Source organism: Sporobolomyces koalae, assembly GCF_050403365.1.
Source record: "Sporobolomyces koalae JCM15063 DNA, S_koalae_JCM15063T_v1_ctg28, whole genome shotgun sequence".
Taxonomy (NCBI): Eukaryota; Fungi; Basidiomycota; class Microbotryomycetes; order Sporidiobolales; family Sporidiobolaceae; genus Sporobolomyces; species Sporobolomyces koalae.
In genome coordinates this window covers 105,939-126,383 of record NW_027481743.1, presented here as the reverse complement: position 1 = coordinate 126,383, position 20,445 = coordinate 105,939, and the positions used below count along the sequence as shown (strand labels likewise).

The 20,445-nt window shown below is 54.2% G+C and overlaps 8 protein-coding genes across 8 annotated transcripts; 4 read left to right on the top strand and 4 right to left on the bottom strand.

The window, feature by feature from the left end:
- Window positions 1-282: 282 nt before the first annotated feature.
- Window positions 283-2,979, bottom strand: JCM15063_004418 (aminopeptidase P family protein; the record flags this gene model as incomplete). Its single annotated transcript, XM_076679888.1, has 11 exons — window positions 283-319; window positions 410-546; window positions 615-767; window positions 847-944; window positions 1,016-1,182; window positions 1,274-1,438; window positions 1,508-1,773; window positions 1,848-2,068; window positions 2,145-2,577; window positions 2,642-2,731; window positions 2,803-2,979. 11 exons carry the CDS (start codon window positions 2,977-2,979, stop codon window positions 283-285), a joined length of 1,944 nt encoding a protein of 647 aa, XP_076533011.1.
- A 134-nt stretch (window positions 2,980-3,113) lies between these two features.
- On the top strand, window positions 3,114-5,160 carry JCM15063_004417 (M28 family metallopeptidase; the record flags this gene model as incomplete). The annotated part of the gene is made up of 7 exons (XM_076679887.1): window positions 3,114-3,905; window positions 3,981-4,038; window positions 4,111-4,259; window positions 4,331-4,353; window positions 4,426-4,517; window positions 4,606-4,936; window positions 5,040-5,160. The coding sequence occupies 7 exons, from the start codon at window positions 3,114-3,116 to the stop codon at window positions 5,158-5,160; spliced, it is 1,566 nt and encodes a 521-aa protein (XP_076533010.1).
- A 200-nt stretch (window positions 5,161-5,360) lies between these two features.
- JCM15063_004416 (uncharacterized protein) lies at window positions 5,361-6,281 on the top strand (the record flags this gene model as incomplete). The annotated part of the gene is made up of 3 exons (XM_076679886.1): window positions 5,361-5,529; window positions 5,614-5,970; window positions 6,034-6,281. 3 exons carry the CDS (start codon window positions 5,361-5,363, stop codon window positions 6,279-6,281), a joined length of 774 nt encoding a protein of 257 aa, XP_076533009.1.
- A 1,326-nt stretch (window positions 6,282-7,607) lies between these two features.
- Window positions 7,608-11,267, top strand: JCM15063_004415 (glycogen [starch] synthase; the record flags this gene model as incomplete). Its single annotated transcript, XM_076679885.1, has 14 exons — window positions 7,608-7,640; window positions 7,809-7,813; window positions 7,950-7,976; window positions 8,125-8,129; window positions 8,433-8,585; window positions 8,662-8,933; window positions 9,001-9,110; window positions 9,183-9,400; window positions 9,472-9,690; window positions 9,760-9,955; window positions 10,026-10,345; window positions 10,417-10,529; window positions 10,597-11,164; window positions 11,236-11,267. 14 exons carry the CDS (start codon window positions 7,608-7,610, stop codon window positions 11,265-11,267), a joined length of 2,271 nt encoding a protein of 756 aa, XP_076533008.1.
- A 1,787-nt stretch (window positions 11,268-13,054) lies between these two features.
- Window positions 13,055-15,478, top strand: JCM15063_004414 (uncharacterized protein; the record flags this gene model as incomplete). Its single annotated transcript, XM_076679884.1, has 6 exons — window positions 13,055-13,144; window positions 13,222-13,669; window positions 13,730-13,818; window positions 13,889-14,696; window positions 14,772-15,183; window positions 15,256-15,478. The coding sequence occupies 6 exons, from the start codon at window positions 13,055-13,057 to the stop codon at window positions 15,476-15,478; spliced, it is 2,070 nt and encodes a 689-aa protein (XP_076533007.1).
- Window positions 15,479-15,950: 472 nt separating this feature from the next.
- JCM15063_004413 (uncharacterized protein) lies at window positions 15,951-17,153 on the bottom strand (the record flags this gene model as incomplete). Its single annotated transcript, XM_076679883.1, has 3 exons — window positions 15,951-16,208; window positions 16,294-16,373; window positions 16,454-17,153. 3 exons carry the CDS (start codon window positions 17,151-17,153, stop codon window positions 15,951-15,953), a joined length of 1,038 nt encoding a protein of 345 aa, XP_076533006.1.
- Window positions 17,154-17,530: 377 nt separating this feature from the next.
- JCM15063_004412 (uncharacterized protein) lies at window positions 17,531-18,078 on the bottom strand (the record flags this gene model as incomplete). Its single annotated transcript, XM_076679882.1, has 4 exons — window positions 17,531-17,659; window positions 17,742-17,823; window positions 17,914-17,965; window positions 18,051-18,078. The coding sequence occupies 4 exons, from the start codon at window positions 18,076-18,078 to the stop codon at window positions 17,531-17,533; spliced, it is 291 nt and encodes a 96-aa protein (XP_076533005.1).
- A 406-nt stretch (window positions 18,079-18,484) lies between these two features.
- On the bottom strand, window positions 18,485-20,300 carry JCM15063_004411 (guanine nucleotide-binding protein subunit alpha; the record flags this gene model as incomplete). The annotated part of the gene is made up of 10 exons (XM_076679881.1): window positions 18,485-18,574; window positions 18,637-18,817; window positions 18,882-18,985; window positions 19,057-19,120; window positions 19,216-19,386; window positions 19,447-19,670; window positions 19,741-19,819; window positions 19,896-19,938; window positions 20,006-20,037; window positions 20,203-20,300. 10 exons carry the CDS (start codon window positions 20,298-20,300, stop codon window positions 18,485-18,487), a joined length of 1,086 nt encoding a protein of 361 aa, XP_076533004.1.
- Between the last annotated feature and the right edge of the window lie 145 nt (window positions 20,301-20,445).

The window sequence follows — 20,445 nt, the reverse complement described above, 5'->3', positions numbered from 1 at the left end:
GCAGACTGCAAGATCGAGAGTCGAAAGTCGAAATGAGCGAGCGAAGGTAGCGCGAGCGATGTCGATCCGGGAGAGGAGTCCGGGGCTCCCCAAGCCCTCTTCGGGTGGGAACTCGGCTCAGAAACCACCTCGCTGGGACCTGCAGCGTGTACTCGCACTCGCTTATGATTTCCTTCTTGCTCTCGCTCGTGCTCAAACCAAATTCCAGAGTTTGCATTATATTGGCATAGGTCTCGCTCGAGTCAAAAGCAGGCATTCGATCGGGACAGAAACATCGCTCCTTCACAACTCGAGCGGTTGACAACTCTTCTCCAACCACCTGCAACGTGACAGTGAACAGGAAGTCAGTGATTCGATTCCGACTGAGAACAAGCGTCCCCAGGAGAAAGAAGGAGAGAGAGAAACTAACTCGAACGCGTCTTCGTCTCCCGTTTCTTTCACGAGCGCTCCAATCTTGTTGAGTACTTCAAAGTTGTGCGTGTTGATCCATTCGACTTCTGCCGGTGACATCAACTCGGGGTCGATCAGGTTGGTAGCGATCGGGCACTACGAGTTTTTCGTTACCGTCAGTCGAGGAAAACCAAGAAATAGAATCCGTAATCTCCACCGCTCACCATGGTGAGAGATTCCATCCCTAGGTACTTGACGCCCCCGAAGCGATTCGGTGTGTCCTTCTCGACGATCGCGACAAGGTTCTCGATCCGAATTCCGAAATCTCCAGGTTGGTAGTATCCCGGTTCGTTCGAGATGATCATCCCTGCTTGGAACTGTTCTCAGGAGAGTGGAAACACAGAAGTGATCAGGTTCAGATTGGCTTTCTAGTCAAAAAGGGGTGGTTAGGCGTACTTTGGTATCGTTGGCGCCAATCTTGACTCCCAATCCATGAGGTCCTTCATGGCAGTGCAAGAAACTACCGACTCCATGACCCGTTCCATGGTTGTATCCTAGGGAACAGATGATCAGTTAATGAACTTGTGCTGGTTCGCCAGAACGAGGTGGCAAGATGTCGACTCACCTAGACCTTCTCTCCAAAGTGGAGCTCGTGCAAACGCGTCGAGTTGGTACCCAGTCACCGTGTCGGGGAACACGAGCGAATCGATCGCGATGTGACCTTGCAAAACTCGCGTGTAACATCTTTTCTCCTCGTCAGTCGGAGTTCCGAAATGTAGCGTTCGAGTAACACTGTGTTGTGATTGCGTTTCGGTTCAGGGGGTGAGTTTCTTTCTTGTTTTTGAATCAACAAGCGAGTTGTAGGGAAAAAAAAAAGACAAACTCGGTGGTTCCGTCGAGGTATTGTCCTCCTGAATCGCATAGGTAGATTTGGTTCTTGTCGATCGTGGCCGACTCGTCTTCGTCTGGAGAGTAGTGAATGATGGCCGCGTTCGGTCCGGTCGACGAGATGGTCGTAAACGACAACCCTTTGTACAAGGCGAGTTGTCTGAAGGGGTTTGCAAAACTGCAATCAGTAACAGGCTACATGAGGAGAGAGAGAAAGAAGAAAACGTGCGATCGAAACTCTCGCAATTGTTCTCCAGCTTGGTACTCGTTCAATTCGATCCCATCGTTCAACTGACGTTCGAGCCAACTGAAATATCGCACGAGAGCAACTCCATCACGTTGGTGCGACTCTCGGAACCCTCTCAACTCGGTCTCGTTCTTGATCGCTTTCAAGACCGTGATCGGGGACAAGTGGTTCGGGATGACCGAAACAGAGTCCAGCGACAACGAAAGTGCAGTCGCAACCGAAGACTTGGGCGGTAGCAAAACTCGCTCCTGTACATATGCCGACGTCAGCCCTTCCTGAGACTCGGGCGAGCCGCCCGGGAGGTCAAGTGAGGAAGACGCACCTCCTTGGAGAGTTTGGGTGGCAGATCTCGACAGAAGTCGTTCAAACCATCGTAAGGTTCAATCAACAGGTGGAGCTTGGCGAGGTACTCATACACCTTTTGTGGCACTTGATCGAGGTCGATGAACAAGGTCGGTTTCGAAGATGCAGAGGTCGGGAGAGCGAGGAATGCGAAAAAGACGGGATTGTAGGGGATATCATTACCCCGCAGGTTCAGAAGCCCTGAGCACAGAAACAATGCTTGTTCAGAATCAAAATCCACAGGGTCTGGAGGACAGCTTGAATAGGGTAGGCTGACAGGCAATCTCGTCTAGTTGACTGACGATCATGCCCCAGCACTTTTTGTCACTGTTTTTCGAGTCGGTCTTGAACAAGTCTTGTTTGCTCAGCGCGGCCCTGACGCGATCAATCTTGCTCTGTGCCGACTCTCCCGCGTACTTGTCGTCGAGGACAAACACGGGCTCTTTCGGTCGAGCAGGTTGATCGGTCCAGATCTCATCGACGAGGTTCTGTTCGATCGGAACGAGCGCGATCCCGCGACGTTCGAGTTGAGGTAGGAGCGAATTGTACTCGGTGATCGAGAGCAGGTTCGGGTCAAGGCCCAAGCGAGAGCCGTGCGGGAACAGCTTGGACGAGTGCGACGCGGTCGAGAGGTATTCGGTCCAGGACGGGACATCTGGCAGACCTTGCTTGAACAAGGTCCAGTCGGAAGAGATCTCTTGTGCGGCTTGCTAAGCGTTGCAAGTCGACGAGAGTCAGCACCAGTCGAGGTACGGAAGAATGAGAGACACTCGCCTGATGGTAGCGGCCATCGGTCCACAGGAGTGCATGTTCTCGATGCACGATGGCTGTACCCGCCGAGCCTGTGAAGCCCGAGATCCAGGCCTGAGAGGTGTGCCCGAGCGAGTCAGCGCAAGGTGGGGCGGCAAGGAGCAGAGATGGTGACGCGAGCTGACCCGGCGCTCGTCACACGGTGCAAGGTACTCGGACTGGTGCTGGTCGCCCGAGTCGACGAGGTACGCGTCGAGCGAGTGCCGCTGCAGCAGCTTGCGAAGGTTGGACAGGCGGGCGTTCATCGTCGCGTTCGATGCAGATGCGTGTCTGGCTTGTCGCAGGATGGTCCGACCGAGCATGCACTGGACGCGGTGCTGCGATGGGTGGAAGAAGCAGGAGCGAGTCACCACGCGGGATTCAGCGCAGCAAAGCGGCTGTGGTGAACAAACACCGCGGCACGTCTCGTTCTCCCACATACAGCAAGATCTTCTCAATGACTGCGGTGCTACAGCTGCTCGGCGCGGCGTTCCTAGCGGCTGCATGCCATGCGAGCCCCCTGTCGCGCCCAGCCGACCTTGCGAACGTCGCGTTGACGTTTGCCCCTGTCGGCACCCCACTCTCCAGCGCTCGACTCGGCTGCAGCCAGTACTTGTCGACAATCGGGGTCGAGACAAGGGTCGACGTGTACTACTCGACTGCGCGCTGCGCTCGGTCCTCGTCTTTAGACCCGCTCGAGCTCGTGCGGCTCGATGAGGCTCTAGACCTCCCAGTACCTCGACCGGGCGAGCCAAGTCGCCTCGTCTGGATCCACTCGCCGAAACTCGAAACAAAGGACCTTTCGAGCTACGTGCCCGAGACGATGACCGAACGAGCTTCGTCCCAAACCACCTTCTCGGCGCCTTCTTCTCCTTCCCCTCCCGAACCTTCGCTCCTGTTTAAGCTACCGTCCCAGATCGACACGGAGGAAGGTTCCGTCTACCTCTTGTCGCCCGTGCTCGATGTCGCTCTCGCGCAACTCGACCACCTCACCTCGCACCCGTCCTCCGCCCTCCTGACCCTCGTCTCGTTCCCGTCCCCGAACTCGCGCCTGACACTCGTAGCTGACGAGCCGCAAACTCCGATGGTCCCCAAGAGGGATGTCGAGCGCATCGACACGTGGTTGAAGACCTTGTCATTCGAACCGCTATTGAGCGCCTTGCTCCCCGGGATCAAACAGAGATCGATCGAGCACGATGTCAGAGTCCTCAGTGGCGAGGACCAGTCCGAGCTCAAGGAGCACGAGCGCGTGAATTGAATCAGACTCACATTCCTAAGTGATTGCCTCTACTAACTCACGTTTGTCTCGTTTTGGCGTTGCCAGTGGGTATCACGTCATTCCATGTCGACGGGTGGAATTGCTGCTTCTCATTGGCTTCTCGGTTTGTTTCCATCTCTGTCAAAGGCTACAACTGTAACCATTCTGACCTTGTTTGCGAACCTGGTCCCTGCAGCTCAAATGAGGTCGTACGATTTCGACTGCACTCCGCATTCGTACTTGAACGGCTTCAGTCCGATGCTCGAATGCGTGTACAACAGATCTGGCAAAGGTCAAACCGCAAACGAGACCGTAGTCCTTGGCGCGCATTACGATTCTCGAGGCGTACGTTTCGCCAACATTGCGCGTCTCCGATCAGATCAACGTGAACTGACATGGATCACTCTTGTACACAGTCTTTCGGGTTTCCAACCGCGCCGTGAGCCGATCAATCCTGCTCTCTGACAAAATTCTAGCAGCACTGACGTCTGGGCCGGGTCTCGACGCGCAGAGGTGCCGATGATGATGCATCGGGTACTTCACTCGTCCTCGCAGTAGCTCGGAACATCCACTTGAACCGTCTTGTCTTTTCGCGCAAGCTCGGCAAGTTTCAGTTTCATTGTCGTTTCGACCTCTCTCGCACGAGCACAGCGCGAATATACATCTCATCTCTTTTTCTCCTCGTCGATAGTCCTCGCACTGTTCTCGGGAGAGGAACAAGGCCTTCTCGGTTCGGCATGGTACGCGAACCATCTCAAGCACGAAAGGAAAGAACACGTCATCTGGATGTTGCAAGTCGACATGGTCGGATACCGGGCACCCCACGAACCTCCTCAACTCGCGCTGCCCGATTTGATCGGGTTGCCCGAAGCCGCTTCCCTCGTCGGCAACATCTCGAACATTTACGTACCCGAACTCGTCGTCGGCAGAACGAACGCTTGTTGTAGTGATCATTCGAGTTTTGTCGATCAACAATTCGCTGCGACGTGGATCTTTGAACGAAACGGACCTATCGCAGACCCGTCAGTTCATTCTCTCTCTCTTCCTATGAACGGATCCCTGAATGATTATGGACTGAAACGCTTTCAAAAATTCAAATTTCGCGCTCGCGACAACCTTATCCAGGTGTTATCACTCTTCTTGCGATCTCAGTGATCGGAAAGGGTACGACTTTGAACAGATCGTCATGCACACCAAAGTTGCATTCTCTACTGTATGGGTGGTCGCTGAAGGTCGACTTGAATGAATCGGGGCTCGAGACCTGAAATTTCGCTTCGTAGGTGGGAAAACAAATGCTGCAATCGATTAGCCCTTCGAAAACGATTCGCGAATGCTGTTCCGTTGGATTGCTTCCGATCCGGTCCAGTTCCGCGGGATGCGCGCCTCGAGCTCATTGTAGTCAGACCTCTCGCTCTCTCTCTCTCTGTCACCTTCGATCCTCAAATCATGCCGTGGGCAGACTCTTACGCCCTTGTTTTGCCTGATCATCCAATCGGGTCTCGAGGGGACATCGAACGCAGGATCCGCCGGTTCTACGATTACTGGTCACGGTTCCTCTCCGTCACGGGTAACATCGTTCCGCCCGCTCAGCAGATCGTGATCCGTGAAGTGACGCGTAATTAGTCCCATGCTTCGTCTGATCGAACTGACAGGACGAGACTGCTGACTGTGCATCGCCATGGCCATCACATCATCCCAGATCGCAATGCGCAAAGACCCCATTTTCAAACCTCTGGCATGGTCGTGCGCGCATTCTACGAAACCAACGAACATGGGAACACAAGGAGTGCTGTAGCACCTTCCGTGTACGCTCGGTACAATCCGTATCAGGAGCATAGGTGGGAAGACTTGTGGGAGGAAGCAGCGTCGAATCAAGCGAGACCGCCAGTGTGGCACATCGGTGACGAGAGTGTTCAACTCTCACATTGGCTCAGCTTCCCGCGATGCGCGTTACTGCAGTCCACGCCACGCCGACGGAACATCGAATTCCACAGTTTGATGTCGCTATGGCTCAAGCGCAAAGACGATTTTACGTCCTTTTACGAACCAGGCGACGGTAAATCCGAGTCCTGGCCATGATCTCAGGACGATATTGACCTCGCCGAACCTTTCCCAACAGGCGATCCATACACCGATGCTTGGCACCAGCTTCCCGTGCCAGGTGTGGCCGAGGAGCGGCCTCAAGGGTCACCTCACTCACCCTACAAGTCGTCGCTGAGGCTTGGCTTGATTCAGCGGGGGGTTGACCAGAGGCAAGCTTCCCGGATGGAGTTCGACGTTGATTTCTTGATTGAAAGGTGTCAAAACGGCAGCTTTCGACCCTGGGAAGCACCAGACATGGCAAGTCTCGTCGCTGTCGCTGGCTAGCATTCATACTGGTCGCGTCTTGCCGAAGACGAGCAATCGCTGACCGAGCGCTTTACAGTCTGTCCCCGTCCCGTCATCTGTCCTTGTCCAACCAACTGTCCCTGTCCAACCACGCCCTGTTTTGCCAGCTATGTACCGACCTCCACCTTGGTTCGACGTTGTGCTTAGACCAGAGAGCCACGGTACACCCTCAGTTGCTCGGGGTTCGTCTCCAGGCCCTCGGAACGGACGGGTCCGACTCGCACTTGACCTCTTTAAGCTCGTACTTGTGCGTTGACCCCACATGCTGCCTGAACAGGATCGTTCTCATAGTCCTTCACGACGTGTGCAACGCACTCTACTTCCGAGACCGTCCCCGGGCCAGGTTAGCTGCATCTTCTCAAGTGCTTGTCCTGGCACCGTGTCTGATCAGAGCAAGTATTTTTTCGTTTACAAGTATGGGCACCCTCAACATTCGCTGTCGCATCGTCAGCGTCGTGTCTACGAAGAGCAAGACCATTGAGCGGCGAGTCCGTGCGCTCGACCCGCTCGAGCTTCTTTCAGTTTCGGTCGTTCGCCAGTTTCTCCAATTTCTCCCCTCTTTTTGCTCTCCTTCCAAACTTTCTTATATCTGTTCCCCGATCTTGGTATCAATCTTTTGCATGATAGACATTCCGCTCAGTGCGACAATTGCGAAAACGTTTTTCGACCTTACAGAACGAGTGTTGTCACTTTCGTTCTAACAGCTTTGTGCGCGTTCTCAATGTTCGGCAGGACATGAGAGGACGACGGACGGCAAGTTACTCTTCCGGTTCGTCCTCCAAGCGCAGGACGAAATCGATACTATGCGAGTTGAAACTTGAGAAGGCCTCGTCCTCGGCGCCGACAGATTCAAAAGACGTTCTGTGGAGTCGAGGTATGCCGGGGTTACATACAGCTACAGGAATTCGAACTCGTGCACGAAAGTTACAGCCATTCGCCCACCGGGAGCAAGTGGCGCTCTGCGCCGAGCGATCAGAGCGTGGGCAGTCATATGAAAACGAGCGCAGCGAGCTCGATGACGGATTCCGAACCGACGAGACCGGTGGACATGCACCCACCGTTCCGAGTGTGAGAGCACGATCCCTTCAGTGCGATGATCAGTCGAGATCGCGAGGTTTGCGGGCAGACTGCGCGTGGTCTCAGGAGAGCGTGCAGAAGTGAGAAAATGTTTTTCCCAAGTCAATTTCGGACGCCGCGTCCCCCACTCTGCGTAAGTTGCGTGGAAACGGCGACTCACTCTCTTCCCCTACCCCCATCTCGACCCCACCTCGCCCTCCGTCTACCACTACGACAGAGGCAGCACAGATGGCTCAACCTCAGCGGTCCGTACACGACCATGTATGTCGGCCTGTTTTCGCACCGTTCTCCCACATGATTCATCGGCGTGCGCCCCTCACCCAACTCCACACCCTGCCGCGCCCCGCTCGTTCGTCCCGCTGTCGATCCTATCGGCACCTGACTGACCTTTCCGCTCGTTCTGGTCTGCGCTGCCCTTTGCCCCTGTAGCTCCTGTAAGCGCTCGCATCGACACTCGTCACAACGCCTTCGCTGCGACACTTGGAACTGACTGAACCCCCGCTCTCCCTGCCACCCCTCATCGATTCCTGCGACCTGCATCCTCTCTGTTCTCGTGCTCTTGCTCCACAGCTTTGAAGTTGCGTGGGAAGTTGCCAAGTGAGTGACTACTGACCATCCTTTCGAGCGTCATTCGATTCGCTCGCCCAAGGAAAACTTGTTGCCTCCTCGGCTACCAGGCCGGGCGGGCCGATCGACGCTACTTTGGATCTGTTGAGCTGACCCAGATCTCGATTCGTCTGAACAGCAAAGGTCCGTTTTACTTTTATTGACCGATGCTGGCTTGAAGCCAGAATTACTTTTCTGGCAGACGGGGAAAACCACGAGCCCTGGAAAGCGTTCTCGGTGTTTTGTTCGATCAGTTCAAGGACGATCCGAAAGTGCATTTGCCTGGCGCGCACGAATTTCTCGGGCAGACCACAAGCCGAGCCTTGCGCAGGCCATTTGGGCGCGAAAACTCGTCAGGAAAAACGATGGACGAACGATTCGATGATACAGACAGGGTGTTTGCCTGACCAGACACGAGACTGACAAGGGTGGATCGTTCTCTCGCAGTCGGAGGAATTTACACCGTTATCAAGACAAAAGCACCTGTAACATGCCAGGAATATGGTGACCGTTACACTCTCATCGGTCCCCTCAGCTACAAGAGCGCCCCGATGGAAGTCGAGGCGATCGAGTGGGACAAACCCGCACCTATCGGTGAAGGTCTGCCGTCTTCTGCTCGCTTCCTTGCTTCCCAGAGTGTCGACGACTGACCTCGCTCGTCCGCACTCTGATCCAGATGGCAAACCTCTTCCCCTCTCTTCGACCGAAGCCGCTCTCGTAGGCACGCTCTCGTCGATGCGGGATCGAGGCGTCAAGTTCTTGTACGGCCGCTGGCTCATCGAGGGAGGACCCAAAGTCCTCCTCTTTGACACGGGATCCGTCTGGAACCGTCTGGACGAGTGGAAGGGCGATCTCTGGAACCTTGCCGGAATCCCGACCCCTCCCAATGACACTGAGACGAACGAGACGATCTTGCTCGGTTACCTGACCGCATGGTTCCTCGGCGAGGTAAATCTATTTCCTGTAGGACAACTCTCGCGAAAAGAGGCCGTCGGCTGACCCTCAGTGATATCAGTTCTCGGCACGCGAACGCTCGAAAGCGATCGTTGCTCACTTCCACGAATGGCAAGTCGGACTCGCGATCCCTCTCTGCAGGAAGCGACACATCGATGTTACCACAATCTTGTAGGCTCTCACATTTTCAGCCTGATGCAGCTCCCGATCCCCTCGACTGATCCGAGCTTTGTTCGCGAAAAGCACGACCCACGCTACCCTCCTCGGTCGATACCTCTGTGCCGGCTCGGTCGATTTCTACAACAACCTCGCGTACTTTGATGTCGATCAAGAAGCCGGCAAGCGCGGCATCTACCATCGATACTGTATCGAGCGGTCCGCGACTCATTGCGCAGACGTGTTCACCACCGTCTCGCACATTACGGCGTACGAATCTGAGCACCTACTCAAGCGCAAGCCTGGTGCGTACTCTTCTAAATCCTCCACTCGTTCAAGCTCCCTACTTACAAGCCGAGTTTTATTCTGGTGACAGATGGTGTCACCCCGAACGGTCTCAATGTGACCAAGTTCTCGGCCATGCACGAATTCCAGAACCTGCATGCAGTTTCGAAGCAAAAGATCAACGATTTCATCCGAGGTCATTTCTACGGTCACTACGATTTCGACCTTGACAACACCCTCTACTTCTTCACCGCGGGTCGTTACGAGTACCGAAACAAGGGAGTCGACATGTTCATCGAATCGCTTGCTCGTGAGTCTCACGCCCAGTATCATCCACTGGATCTTGGAGATAGACCTGACCCTATCTATACTTTCGCAGGTCTCAACTACCGTCTCAAGCAGATGGGAACCAAAATGACTGTTGTTGCGTTCATTATCATGCCTGCTGCCACCCACTCGTACACGATCGAAGCCCTCAAGGGTCAAGCGGTTACGAAACAGCTTCGGGATACCGTCACGGAGATCCAGAACCGCATCGGAGCGAGGCTCTTTGAAAAGACTGCTCGCTACACTGGGTGAGCCTCGATTTTGCTTCTGTGTGATCTGGAATCAACGTGCTGACATGTTTGCTTTGATCCTCCTCAGCGAACACGGAACCGAAGTTCCCGATCCCGCCGAGCTCCTCTCCGCCGAGGACAAGATCCTGCTCAAGCGCCGTGTCTTTGCCCTCCGTCGCAACTCGCTCCCTCCCGTCGTCACTCACAACATGGCCGACGACGCCAACGATCCCATCCTGAACCAGATCCGTCGAGTACAACTTTTCAACCGAGACTCGGACCGCGTCAAGGTCATCTTCCACCCCGAATTCCTCAACTCGAACAACCCGATTCTCGGACTCGACTACGAGGAGTTCGTCAGGGGATGTCACTTGGGAGTGTTCCCGAGTTACTACGAGCCATGGGGATGTGAGTCAATGTGGATACGGAGATCCATCTGACAAATTTCTTTTCGCTGACGACCTATTCCAATTCCTCAGACACTCCCGCTGAATGTACCGTCATGGGAGTGCCTTCGATCACGACCAACTTGTCCGGCTTCGGTGGGTTCATGGAGGATCTCCTCGAAGACTCGCAGGATTACGGAATCTACGTATGTCAACTGATTCGTATACCCAGCACGGGTCGCAAAGGCTGACAGAAACTTGTTTCCGTCCCAGATTGTCGACCGTCGCATGAAATCGATCGAAGACTCGGTCAACCAATTGACGGACCAGATGGTTTCGTTCTGCCAAAAGACTCGCCGACAACGTATCAACCAACGTAACCGCACCGAGCGTCTGTCGGACTTGCTCGATTGGAAACGCATGGGTCTCGAGTACGCCAAGGCTCGTCAACTCGCTTTGCGCCGCGCGTACCCCGACTCGTTCGACGAGGACGATTTCTCGTTCGAGGACGGTCAACAACGCATCCCACGACCCATGTCGGCTCCGGCTTCGCCTCGGTTCACTTCGGGACTCATGACTCCTGGAGATGTCGCAACCTTGACCGAAGAGATGCAAGGGCTCGGCACTTCGGACTACATGGGCAACCGGTTCTGGCAATCGGTCAACCAGACGCAAGAAGATGAAGATGCGGGATACTTCCCTCCCCTCGTCCTCAAGCGAAGATCTTCGACCGCCTCGACCAGCGGCTTCACGACTCCGGGAGGTACTGGATCGAACGGCAAGGGACGTATCTTGTCCGAAGGAGACCTTGAAGCGGCCGATGCTGCTCTCACCGGTTACCGTGCGCAACTTTCCCTCGATCCCTTACCTCAGAAGTGTTGCCGAGGCTGATCAGTCTCTGACATCCATCAGACTCGGCGAACGGCGAGCCCAACGGTCACTAAGTCTGTGACTTGACCCATCAAAATTTCGACATTAGTCGGTTCGCTTCGTCGTACCGCTAGTTCCTGAATCCCTTTCACCTCTCCTTTCCACCGAAAAAATCCCACTATTTCGCTACCTAATCCGTTTCCCCCCTGCTTTGTCGTTCCCTTTCTATTCGTTTCCTAGTAGTACTTCTTTACATGCTGTGCTTTGATTCACTCCATTATCCCCTTCTTCTCGATCTGTGTGCGCTCCTTCGTTCTTTTCGTGTTCTATCCCGATTCCCTACCTGCTGCCCTCCTTTCTTTCTCCTGTGTACATCTCAAAGTTCAACATGCAAAAAAAGAGACAAGAAAGCACTTATGCCGGTATTCCTGATTGCCGACTGGCTATGCTCGTTTCTTTCCCAATCCTCTGACGACGAACTTGGGAATATCGATTGATTGATGGGAGAAGAGCTGATTCATTGGACTTCGCAAGCAAACAACGAGACATAGATCGCCTACTAAGTTGCATTGAGTACTTTCAAGCGCAGTCTTTTTAGATGAATGTATATATGTACATAAGCTGTAGCAGGTGCAACATCAAGTAAAGGTGTTTTGGCCGAGCGGTCTAAGGCGCTAGCTTAAGGTGAACTCGACAGAGTAACCCGCTAGTCCGAAAGGGCGTGAGTTCGAATCTCACAGACATCAAATATCTTTTTTCCCTCCCGTACATACGTCGGTTTGTGTTTTGGCCGTTCCAAAACCACTTCTCCTCTCCCATCCGGTCGAGACCCGTCACTTTTTGCGCGCCAATCTACACAGGGAGTTTGGCTAGTTTCCGCTTGAAAGTTTCAATTCCCAATCATTCGTACTGTTGTGACATCATGTACCGAATTTGAGCAACAACCAGAAAACATCGACCCGTGCTCATCGCTTTGCGAGCTGCATGCGTTATCGAGGCAAAGTCTCGGAAAGGTGGAGCAGAACCCACTCAGCAGGACAGTCGCGAATCGATCGTCGCTTCGCGGCGAGGTTCCCGAACGAGCGAGAGTATCGAGAACCTCGTTCTGGGTAGCCGACTTGAATCCGCAAGAACCTGACGAGATCGAGTTGTCGTCGTCGTCGGACGGGTTATGATCCGGTTCGGACGAGTACTCAAGTTGTCGAAAGCGTTTCAAGCCAGGTATGTCTTTGCGAAAGTGCTCGATCGTATCGAGTCGGTCGATGGCGTGGGAGGGCACGAATGTGGCTTTGAATTCGGGGAAGCAAATCAGCAAACGCCGAAATGGTGAAGGCCGTCAACGAATGCAACCGTGCGCGAGGTGGAGGGAGTGCGCGAGGCGAGTCCGATATCTCCGGCAGTCGGCGGCGCGAAGGGGCCGAGCGGGCATCGACAGAGTGGCGGTCGTCATTCGGTCATGTCGGCTTCGAGTTTGGAGGGTGCGCTCATACTGTAGCTAGCCATCCTAGAGGCTAAGGTACCGAGCCGCGCAAGACCGGGAAGGAGGTGCGAAAGTTGTTTGGTCATCTTTTGGCCCAAAGTCAGCACGCGTGTTGGTGCGTTTCGCCATCACCGAACTCGTCGACCTCGGCCTCTTGCACGCTCGACTCGCAGCACAGCACCTTGTGTACGGTTTCGACCTCGATCTGGTTGCGTTTGCGTCCCGACCCGTGACTGCACACACCTTGCGCGCGTCTCGCCCGATCGCCCTTTTGACGCCAACTCGGTGAGCAGCCCGCCTCCGCGTCGACCGCTGCGCTCTCGAGATCGGCTGTGCACGCGATTCGCGAGCTGACTTGACAACTCGCCTTGCACGGACCAGATGCTCAAGCGCAAAGGCGCAGGATCGGCTTCACCTCCTTCAAAGTTTCCCGCGCATCCGTTCCCAACTGTCGGCGTCTCCAGCTCGATGGTGAGTACTCGCCCTATCTCCGAATCGGATCAACCTAGGCTGACACAAGCGATTCGGGGCGCGTTCGTGACCGACAGGACGCTGCTTCGTATTTGACCCGAGTGCAGACGCGATCGTCTTCGGCCTCGAGCCGGACGCGCTCACCGTCGCGCTCGTCCCTCGTCTCGTACGCCTCGCGCTCGACTGTGCCCACCTCGACCGTCGGCAGGTCTCGCTCGTCATCCGAGTCCGCCAGTTCAGACAAATCGGACAGTTCGTTGGTCTCGACCCGGTCGGCGTCATGGCGTGGCCTCAATTCGATTATGCCGACACCGTCCTCGGTCAGCGCATCGCAGCCGCCTACTACCTCGTTCGACGTCGACTTTATCCCGAACCCGCAGGACCCGTACTCGCTCCGTCACTCCGAGTACGGTTACGACGCGAACCCGGCCCACCGCACCACCTCGCAGTGGAACCCCCATACGTCCCTCAAGGCGAGTGACGAGGAACCAAGTATCTGGATCTACCTCCAGACCTTTATCAGCTGTTTGTCTCCTCTCTTTTTCTCTCAAGGATATTCAGACTCACTCAGAGAATCGCCTGCAGATGCCTTGCTCATCGTGCTCGGTCACTTGCGCGATTTCTTCGGCAAGATGCTCTTCCCGGCCTCGTATGCGCACCTGCGGCCAAGCAACGTACGTCGAGCGATGAACCACCCTGCGAGAAATGACTCGAGACGTGACCTGAGACCCTTTGAATTTTCAGGGATACGCACCTCTGTTCTCCGATTTCGACTCTTTCTACACGCGTCGGCTCAAGCTCCGAATCGAGGACTGCTTCGCGCGGCCAATCACTGCCGTCGCGGCACGCACCGCCACCATCCTGAACCGAACTCCGACCAACTTCTTTGCCGACTTCACCTTCACGGGAGAAACGACTCAAGCGCTCAACGTCTCGTCGTACAACTACCTCGGCTTTGCACAGTCGCGTGGGCCTTGTGCCGACCAGGCCGAAGAAGTCGTGCACAAGCTTGGCGTTACGACCGCCGGTGGACGCAACGATGTCGGCACTTCGGACCTGCACGTTCAGGCGGAACGCCTCGTCGCGCGCTTCGTCGGCACCGAAGATTCGATGATCGTCTCGATGGGATTCGCAACCAACTCAACGACGCTCCCGGCCCTCATGTGCAAAGGGTGCCTGATCATCTCGGACGAATTGAACCACTCGTCGATTCGGTTCGGAGCACGTTTGTCGGGTGCCATGGTGCGCATGTACAAACACAACGACATGGAAGACCTCGAGAACCTCTTGCGCGAGTGCATCAGTCAGGGTCAACCTCGCACGCACCGACCGTGGAAGAAAATCTTGCTCATCGTCGAAGGACTGTACTCGATGGAAGGTACCATGGTCGATTTGCCCCGTATCCTCGAGCTCAAGCACACCTACAAGTTCTACCTCTATGTCGACGAGGCGCACTCGATCGGTGCTCTCGGACCTCGCGGTCGCGGAGTGTGTGACTACTTTGGAGTCGACCCCAAGAGCGTCGACATTCTCATGGGTACTTTTACGAAATGTGCGTTTTTCGAAAATCATCTCTCGACTTGGCCACGATTGCGCTCAAGCTGACCGCCTTGCGGTTTGTGTACAGCTTTCGGTGCCGCCGGTGGATACATCGCTGGATCGCACGAGCTCATTTCGGCTCTGCGTCTTCACTCGCACGCCCAAAACTACGCCGAAGCTATGTCTCCTCCAGTCGTGTCGCAAATCTGCGTTTCGATGGGATCGATCATGGGACTCGAAGCGACCTCGATCGTACCCTCGCTCGCATCGCTCCCTGCACACGTCATGGACGGCCGTGAGGGACAGGACCGGTTGCGTCGACTCGCATTCAACTGTCAGTACCTCAGCGGAGGACTGCGCAAGTTGGGCTTCATCGTGTATGGACACCAAGACTCGCCGATCGTTCCAATGCTCATTTTCGCACCGGGCAAGATGGGACTCTTCAGTCGGTTGATGCTCGAACGGTACAAGATCATCGTTGTCGTCGTCGCCTACCCTGCGTATGTATTTTCTCGCCCCCCTGTGCTACTCTTCTTTGCCAACTGACGCTTTTCTTTTCTCTCTTTTTACAGCACGCCGATTGTGTCGTCTCGCATTCGATACTGCCTGTCGGCTGCGCACACAAAAGCCGATCTCGACCGAATCCTGCGAGCAACTGACGAGATTGGAGGAATCCTCGGACTCAAACTGTCCCCTCACGGTCCACGCATGAAAATCGACGACGTGATCGCTGAAGGAGTCGACATGGTTCGCAACACTGAGCGGGAACTGACCCTCGCATTGACCGCCGAATAAAAGGAATGGAGCGTTTTCCTTTCCTCCTCTTTGAACCGGATCAACACCAAAAATTGGTTCTCCTTTTACTTTCCCTGTCGATCAGTTGCCTCTTCTTTTTGTTTTCGTGACATAGATGTGCCGAGCACTCTCACTCTCTCTTCGCTTTTCTTCCTCCTCCTCCTTGCCCACCCGGGGCCTCTCTGATTCCTCACAACTTAGACTACGCTTTCCCTGCGTTACTCTGTTTTGAACCACGGTTTCCTATTTTTACTTTGTCTGTTGACGTTTGCGCCGTTTCATTCCTTCGATCTTTCTCGCCTGTGCTCGCTATCATAAGAGCAAATTTTACACCGCCCAGTTTCTTTTCTTCCCTTGAATTGTGTACAATTTTGGTTTCCAACTCCCTCGGAGTCTATGTAATCCTTCTCTTTTCGTCTTTCTGAATTGTCCTAAAAGAGTATTTCGAGATCTACACAGCACCTTTGCCATTTCAAGTCGACGTAAACTGACCGCCACCTACGACCGCACCAAACGCTTCTCCCAACCCTTTCATTTCCAAAAATTCTCTCACTTCTGCCATTTCGCCCCGGTTCCCTCGATGTCCAGATTGAGCGATCAACGAAGTGATTTCCGACATGTCGGTAAAGATGCGATGGGAAGGGTTCGACGAGGATAGTGAAGCGGTAGATTTGATCAATGGAGTTCGGAATCGTTCCGAAACTTTCTTTTGGAACGAAGGAATGTCTGCCTGTTAGACCAGAAGAAAAGACTTGAATTTGTCAGTTTTGGGTGAATCGTGAGCGAGCTCAAGAAATACAGGGGTTTGTGCTTACCCAACTGTTGGATTTGATTTCAGCCATGTACTCTTGAATGTTGTTCTCGGTTCCTTCCAAACACATGACCGCAGGTTTCCCTGCAAAAAGAGACAATAATATTCGTGCGTCAGTTTTAATTCTCATGTTTGTACGGAAACAGGAATACAAGAAGACTTACCGGCGAGTACGAACCCGGTCAAATCGTAATCGGCGGCCCAGGTGACGATATCGTCTCGTTTCTCTCTCGTCGAGAGGGAAGGGAACCATAACCACACTCGAAACTCAGGCTCGTCTTCGTTCGGGGTCGAAGCAGTTTTCCTCTGTTTGCGTCCCGACCTCTTGTTGCGTTGGAGTGCATCTTCCTCCTCTCGGGTAGGAACGTAGGTCGGAACTCGATCCCGTACAGAGTCGATGATCCCAAGTACAAAATCGCTGTTCTCTGTGAACGTCGACGAGTTGTACTTTGGGAGCGAACTCGACAGTTCGTCGTACTTTGCGCGAGAGAGCCACGCCGGATGTGCCAAGTTGTACTCGGCGGGAGGGGGTAGGTCGCTCGTTCGAACATCGGCGACGGTCGGGAGTCTCACGTGTAACGAAATCGGAAACGTTGAACTTGAAGACTCGTCATCGTCGTCTCGATGGAACGTCAATTGTAGGTCGAACGCGATCTCATTTGCCCAGACGGTCGGGCCGTCTCGTTCAACTCCAGTCATCGAACCGTCTCTCGTTCCGTCCTGTAGCCATTCGCGTAGGGATGGAACGAATCGTTCCGTCTCCTCCGTGAGGGTCAATTCGCCCGGTTGTGGAAACAGTGACAAACACAGGTCGAGCGCTTCGAGTTGAGACTCGAGCAGTTTCTTCGAGAGTCTGTGGGTCATTGCCGGGTCGGTCTCGTGCTCTTGGGATGAGCGCGAGAGGTCGGAACAAGGTCTGGGATGGATGCGGTATCGTTTCTCGCGATCAAGATCAATTGATCAATATTGAGATCAGCAGTCCCGTGGGGGCTGGCGATCGAATCAGGCTCAGTAGCGCTCGGAGCCGAAGGAGTATTGATGCTGTCGGAGGCGCTGTCCGTGTGGACTATGAGCGGGGCCAGTGAGAGATGGATTCCTTCTGCAAGGGTGCCGTCACGTGACATCCCTGTCACGTAATATTACGCTTCTCTCCGTCAGACGACGCGATAAGACTATTCACTGAAACATAATCTCATACAGAGCGTGTACAGATTGACAGGCCCCAACTTGCTGAGCCCCTTTCAGGTCGATTTTCTGCCGTTGAGCAAATCAGCGACACCTTCTTTGAAGTCCGCGACACCCTGGTTCGCAACCTGTCCATGCTGCTCTCCTTCCCTCGACTGAACGCTGCCTTGCTCCCGACCAGCGATCTAAAACACCTCACGTAGCGAAACTTTGTCAGCACCATAACACGAAAAGCAAACCCCATGGATCGTGCGAGAAGCTCCTTACGCCGTCTCCAAGCCCATCAAGTCCTCCATTGATAGTACCTCGGATAGCTTCACCCGCTCCCGAGATTGCACCGAAAAAGCCTCTGTCGGAACAAGGAAATGCCGAAACGTGATCAGTTGACGCGGTCGACCGGCTACTAGCCCGGCGATGGCGAAGGGAGCCCGAGGCTCACTTTGATCGTGCACCAATGTCTTCTCCGACTGCGTTCCCGTTGTTTGCAGCTTCTGAGAGGGAGATGGGGAGACGTCAGCATAGTCTAAGGGGACGCGAGTACGAGTTGAGCGCGACGCGACTTGGCGAAGTACGTACCAGTGTTCGTGTTCGTGTTTGAAGACATGCTTGATATACTCTGGTACGTGACGAGTGCGAGTGTGAGAGCGAGAGAAGAGGTGAACTTGCATGCGATTCCGGCTACCGGCGACGTCATAGATCTCGGAACCCCTGTTTCAGTACTATGATTTTGCTTCGCACTGTCTTCGCGTCGACGATAGTTCCTCGTGTAAACCTCCATACCATCCTATAGAGTAGCTAGCGAATAATGTCGTGCAATCATGCCGTTTTGTGCTCGGAGGCGCGATGTAGAGCATGGACGTTGGACACAGCGTAATTTTCAGGTTTTCACAGTGCAACAAATTGAAACAGCACGATACGACTGAGAGCGAAATACAAGTGCAAAGTCCGGAGACACGAGAAGAGCAAAGCGCAAATGTACGGCACGAATTGATTAGGCGCAGGAGAACGATTTACAAGAACCCACTCTCAGAGAGTAATGAGGTGATGACCGATTCCATGACGGCTCTGAGTACAGGTCGCATCATAGTCGTGTCGGTAGCCTGCCCGTGAGGGGTTGAATCAGTCACGTGAACGCTTTCCCAAGTTTGCGTGAATTACGCACACAAGTGAAATGCGTGAAAATTGGTCTTCCTCTGCGACTCCCTGCGGATTCGAAGCGAGACAGCAGATGGTGCTTGATGGCGTGGATGTCGTCAGGGCGGCCGGTATAGTCGGGGAGGCAAGTTTCGATCATGGTGGGATTCGTGCGAATCTTCTGTTCAAGTAAGTCCACCTTGTTGAGGCTGCCACGTCGAACCTCGTCAGCTGACTGATCGAAAAGATATTCGAGTGCAAGAGAGTGATCACAAAAGAATGATATTGGACCGAACAAACCACGGCGAGTGCGCGATGCTTCCCCAAAGCTCAAGAGATTCGGCCAGCCTGGGATAGGTGTTGTCCTCATAAAGAGTCTTCCCTCGTACGCGCTTCATCGTCAAGATATTGTCCGACATGCCTTTGGAGAATCACAGATGAGGCTGACCTGATCAAGCTCGGAAATTGCGGCGACAAAGATGAGGACTTGAACGCCTTCGAAGCAGCATACCCTAGCGAGAAATTCGATCAGATCAGACGAGATGGCAAAGCGCGTCAGCTCAAGCGGCAAGAATGGAAAGAGAGAGAACCGAGGGATCAAGCGCACCATTTTCGCCTCTCTGAGCGTTGTCCGCCAACATCGATCACGAGCAGTTTCGTGCGGTGGATCACAAACCATTCTTCGACTATTCCCGTGCTACGCACGCGACACCTCAGAATATCCTCGTCGCTTGGAAGGTAGGTGTTGGTCGAAGTACGAGCGAGACTGTCGAAAAAGCTGCACGCAATACCGCGATATCAGCGACCGCAGAATGTTCATGACGGTAAATATACAAACTAGCTGGCAGAGTCGTTCAGCTGAAACTTCGAACGCTTGTCGACGACTGTTTTCGTTGCTGGATGGTCCCACAGTTTCGTAATAGCTTGAGCGACCTCGACTGAAAAGCTCTCCGTGCTGGGATCGATAGCGTCGCTGACCGACAGGCTATCGATGACGGCTGCCGCATCGTGAAGTTCTGGAGGAAGCGCAATCTCGACTGCACTGAATCCCTCCAGCACGGTCTGTGGATAGTGTCATGATATTCATGAGCTATCACGGCGATGCTACCATAATATTTCCGGGCAAGCTCGCCTGCATACTCTGAAGAGTGGTGCTGACGACGATCTCCTTGAATGCGAGCCGTTCTTCATGCGACCAAGACGATGAGTAGCTACAGAGATAGGTCGCAAATCTTTCGTCAGACGCGCGCTCTAGCACACTGGTCATCTCGAGGCTATGGAGCTCACGCTAGTCGAAGTTGTTTGAGAATTGTCGATTTGCCCGATTCGCCTGCGCCATGACAGGCTCGAGTCAGCAAAGTCCCAACACGCTGCGCCAAGAGTCAGAGACTCCTGACCTGGTCCAAGTAGTAACGTCTTGACAATCTTGCTGGGAGGAGACGAGACGAACTTCTGGGTCAGTACACGACTGCCCAAAGCGAGGGAACATGGGGGTCATGGATCGCCCAGGCGACGTTGAACGCTCGACCAGAACCCCGAAGCCTACACCTCGCTTGTCTCGAATACGAAGGCAACTGAATCGAGAGTCGCTCACTCGAGTTCACGTTTGCTCTTCTTGAGTTCGGCATCAATCAAGAGAGAAGTCTGGTTCGCGCCTTCGTTCGCGCCCTCGATCGAGTGGTTGCAGCCCATCGACGCGTCACACGATCTTTGCGCTCGGAAGTCAAAGTGCTGACAGTGACGCGAAGATGATGAAGCGACACGAGAAGCGTGCAAACTGCTTGACAGTCTCTGTCCCGATCCTCGGTATCGCCGAGCCGAAACAAGGAGGCCCGAG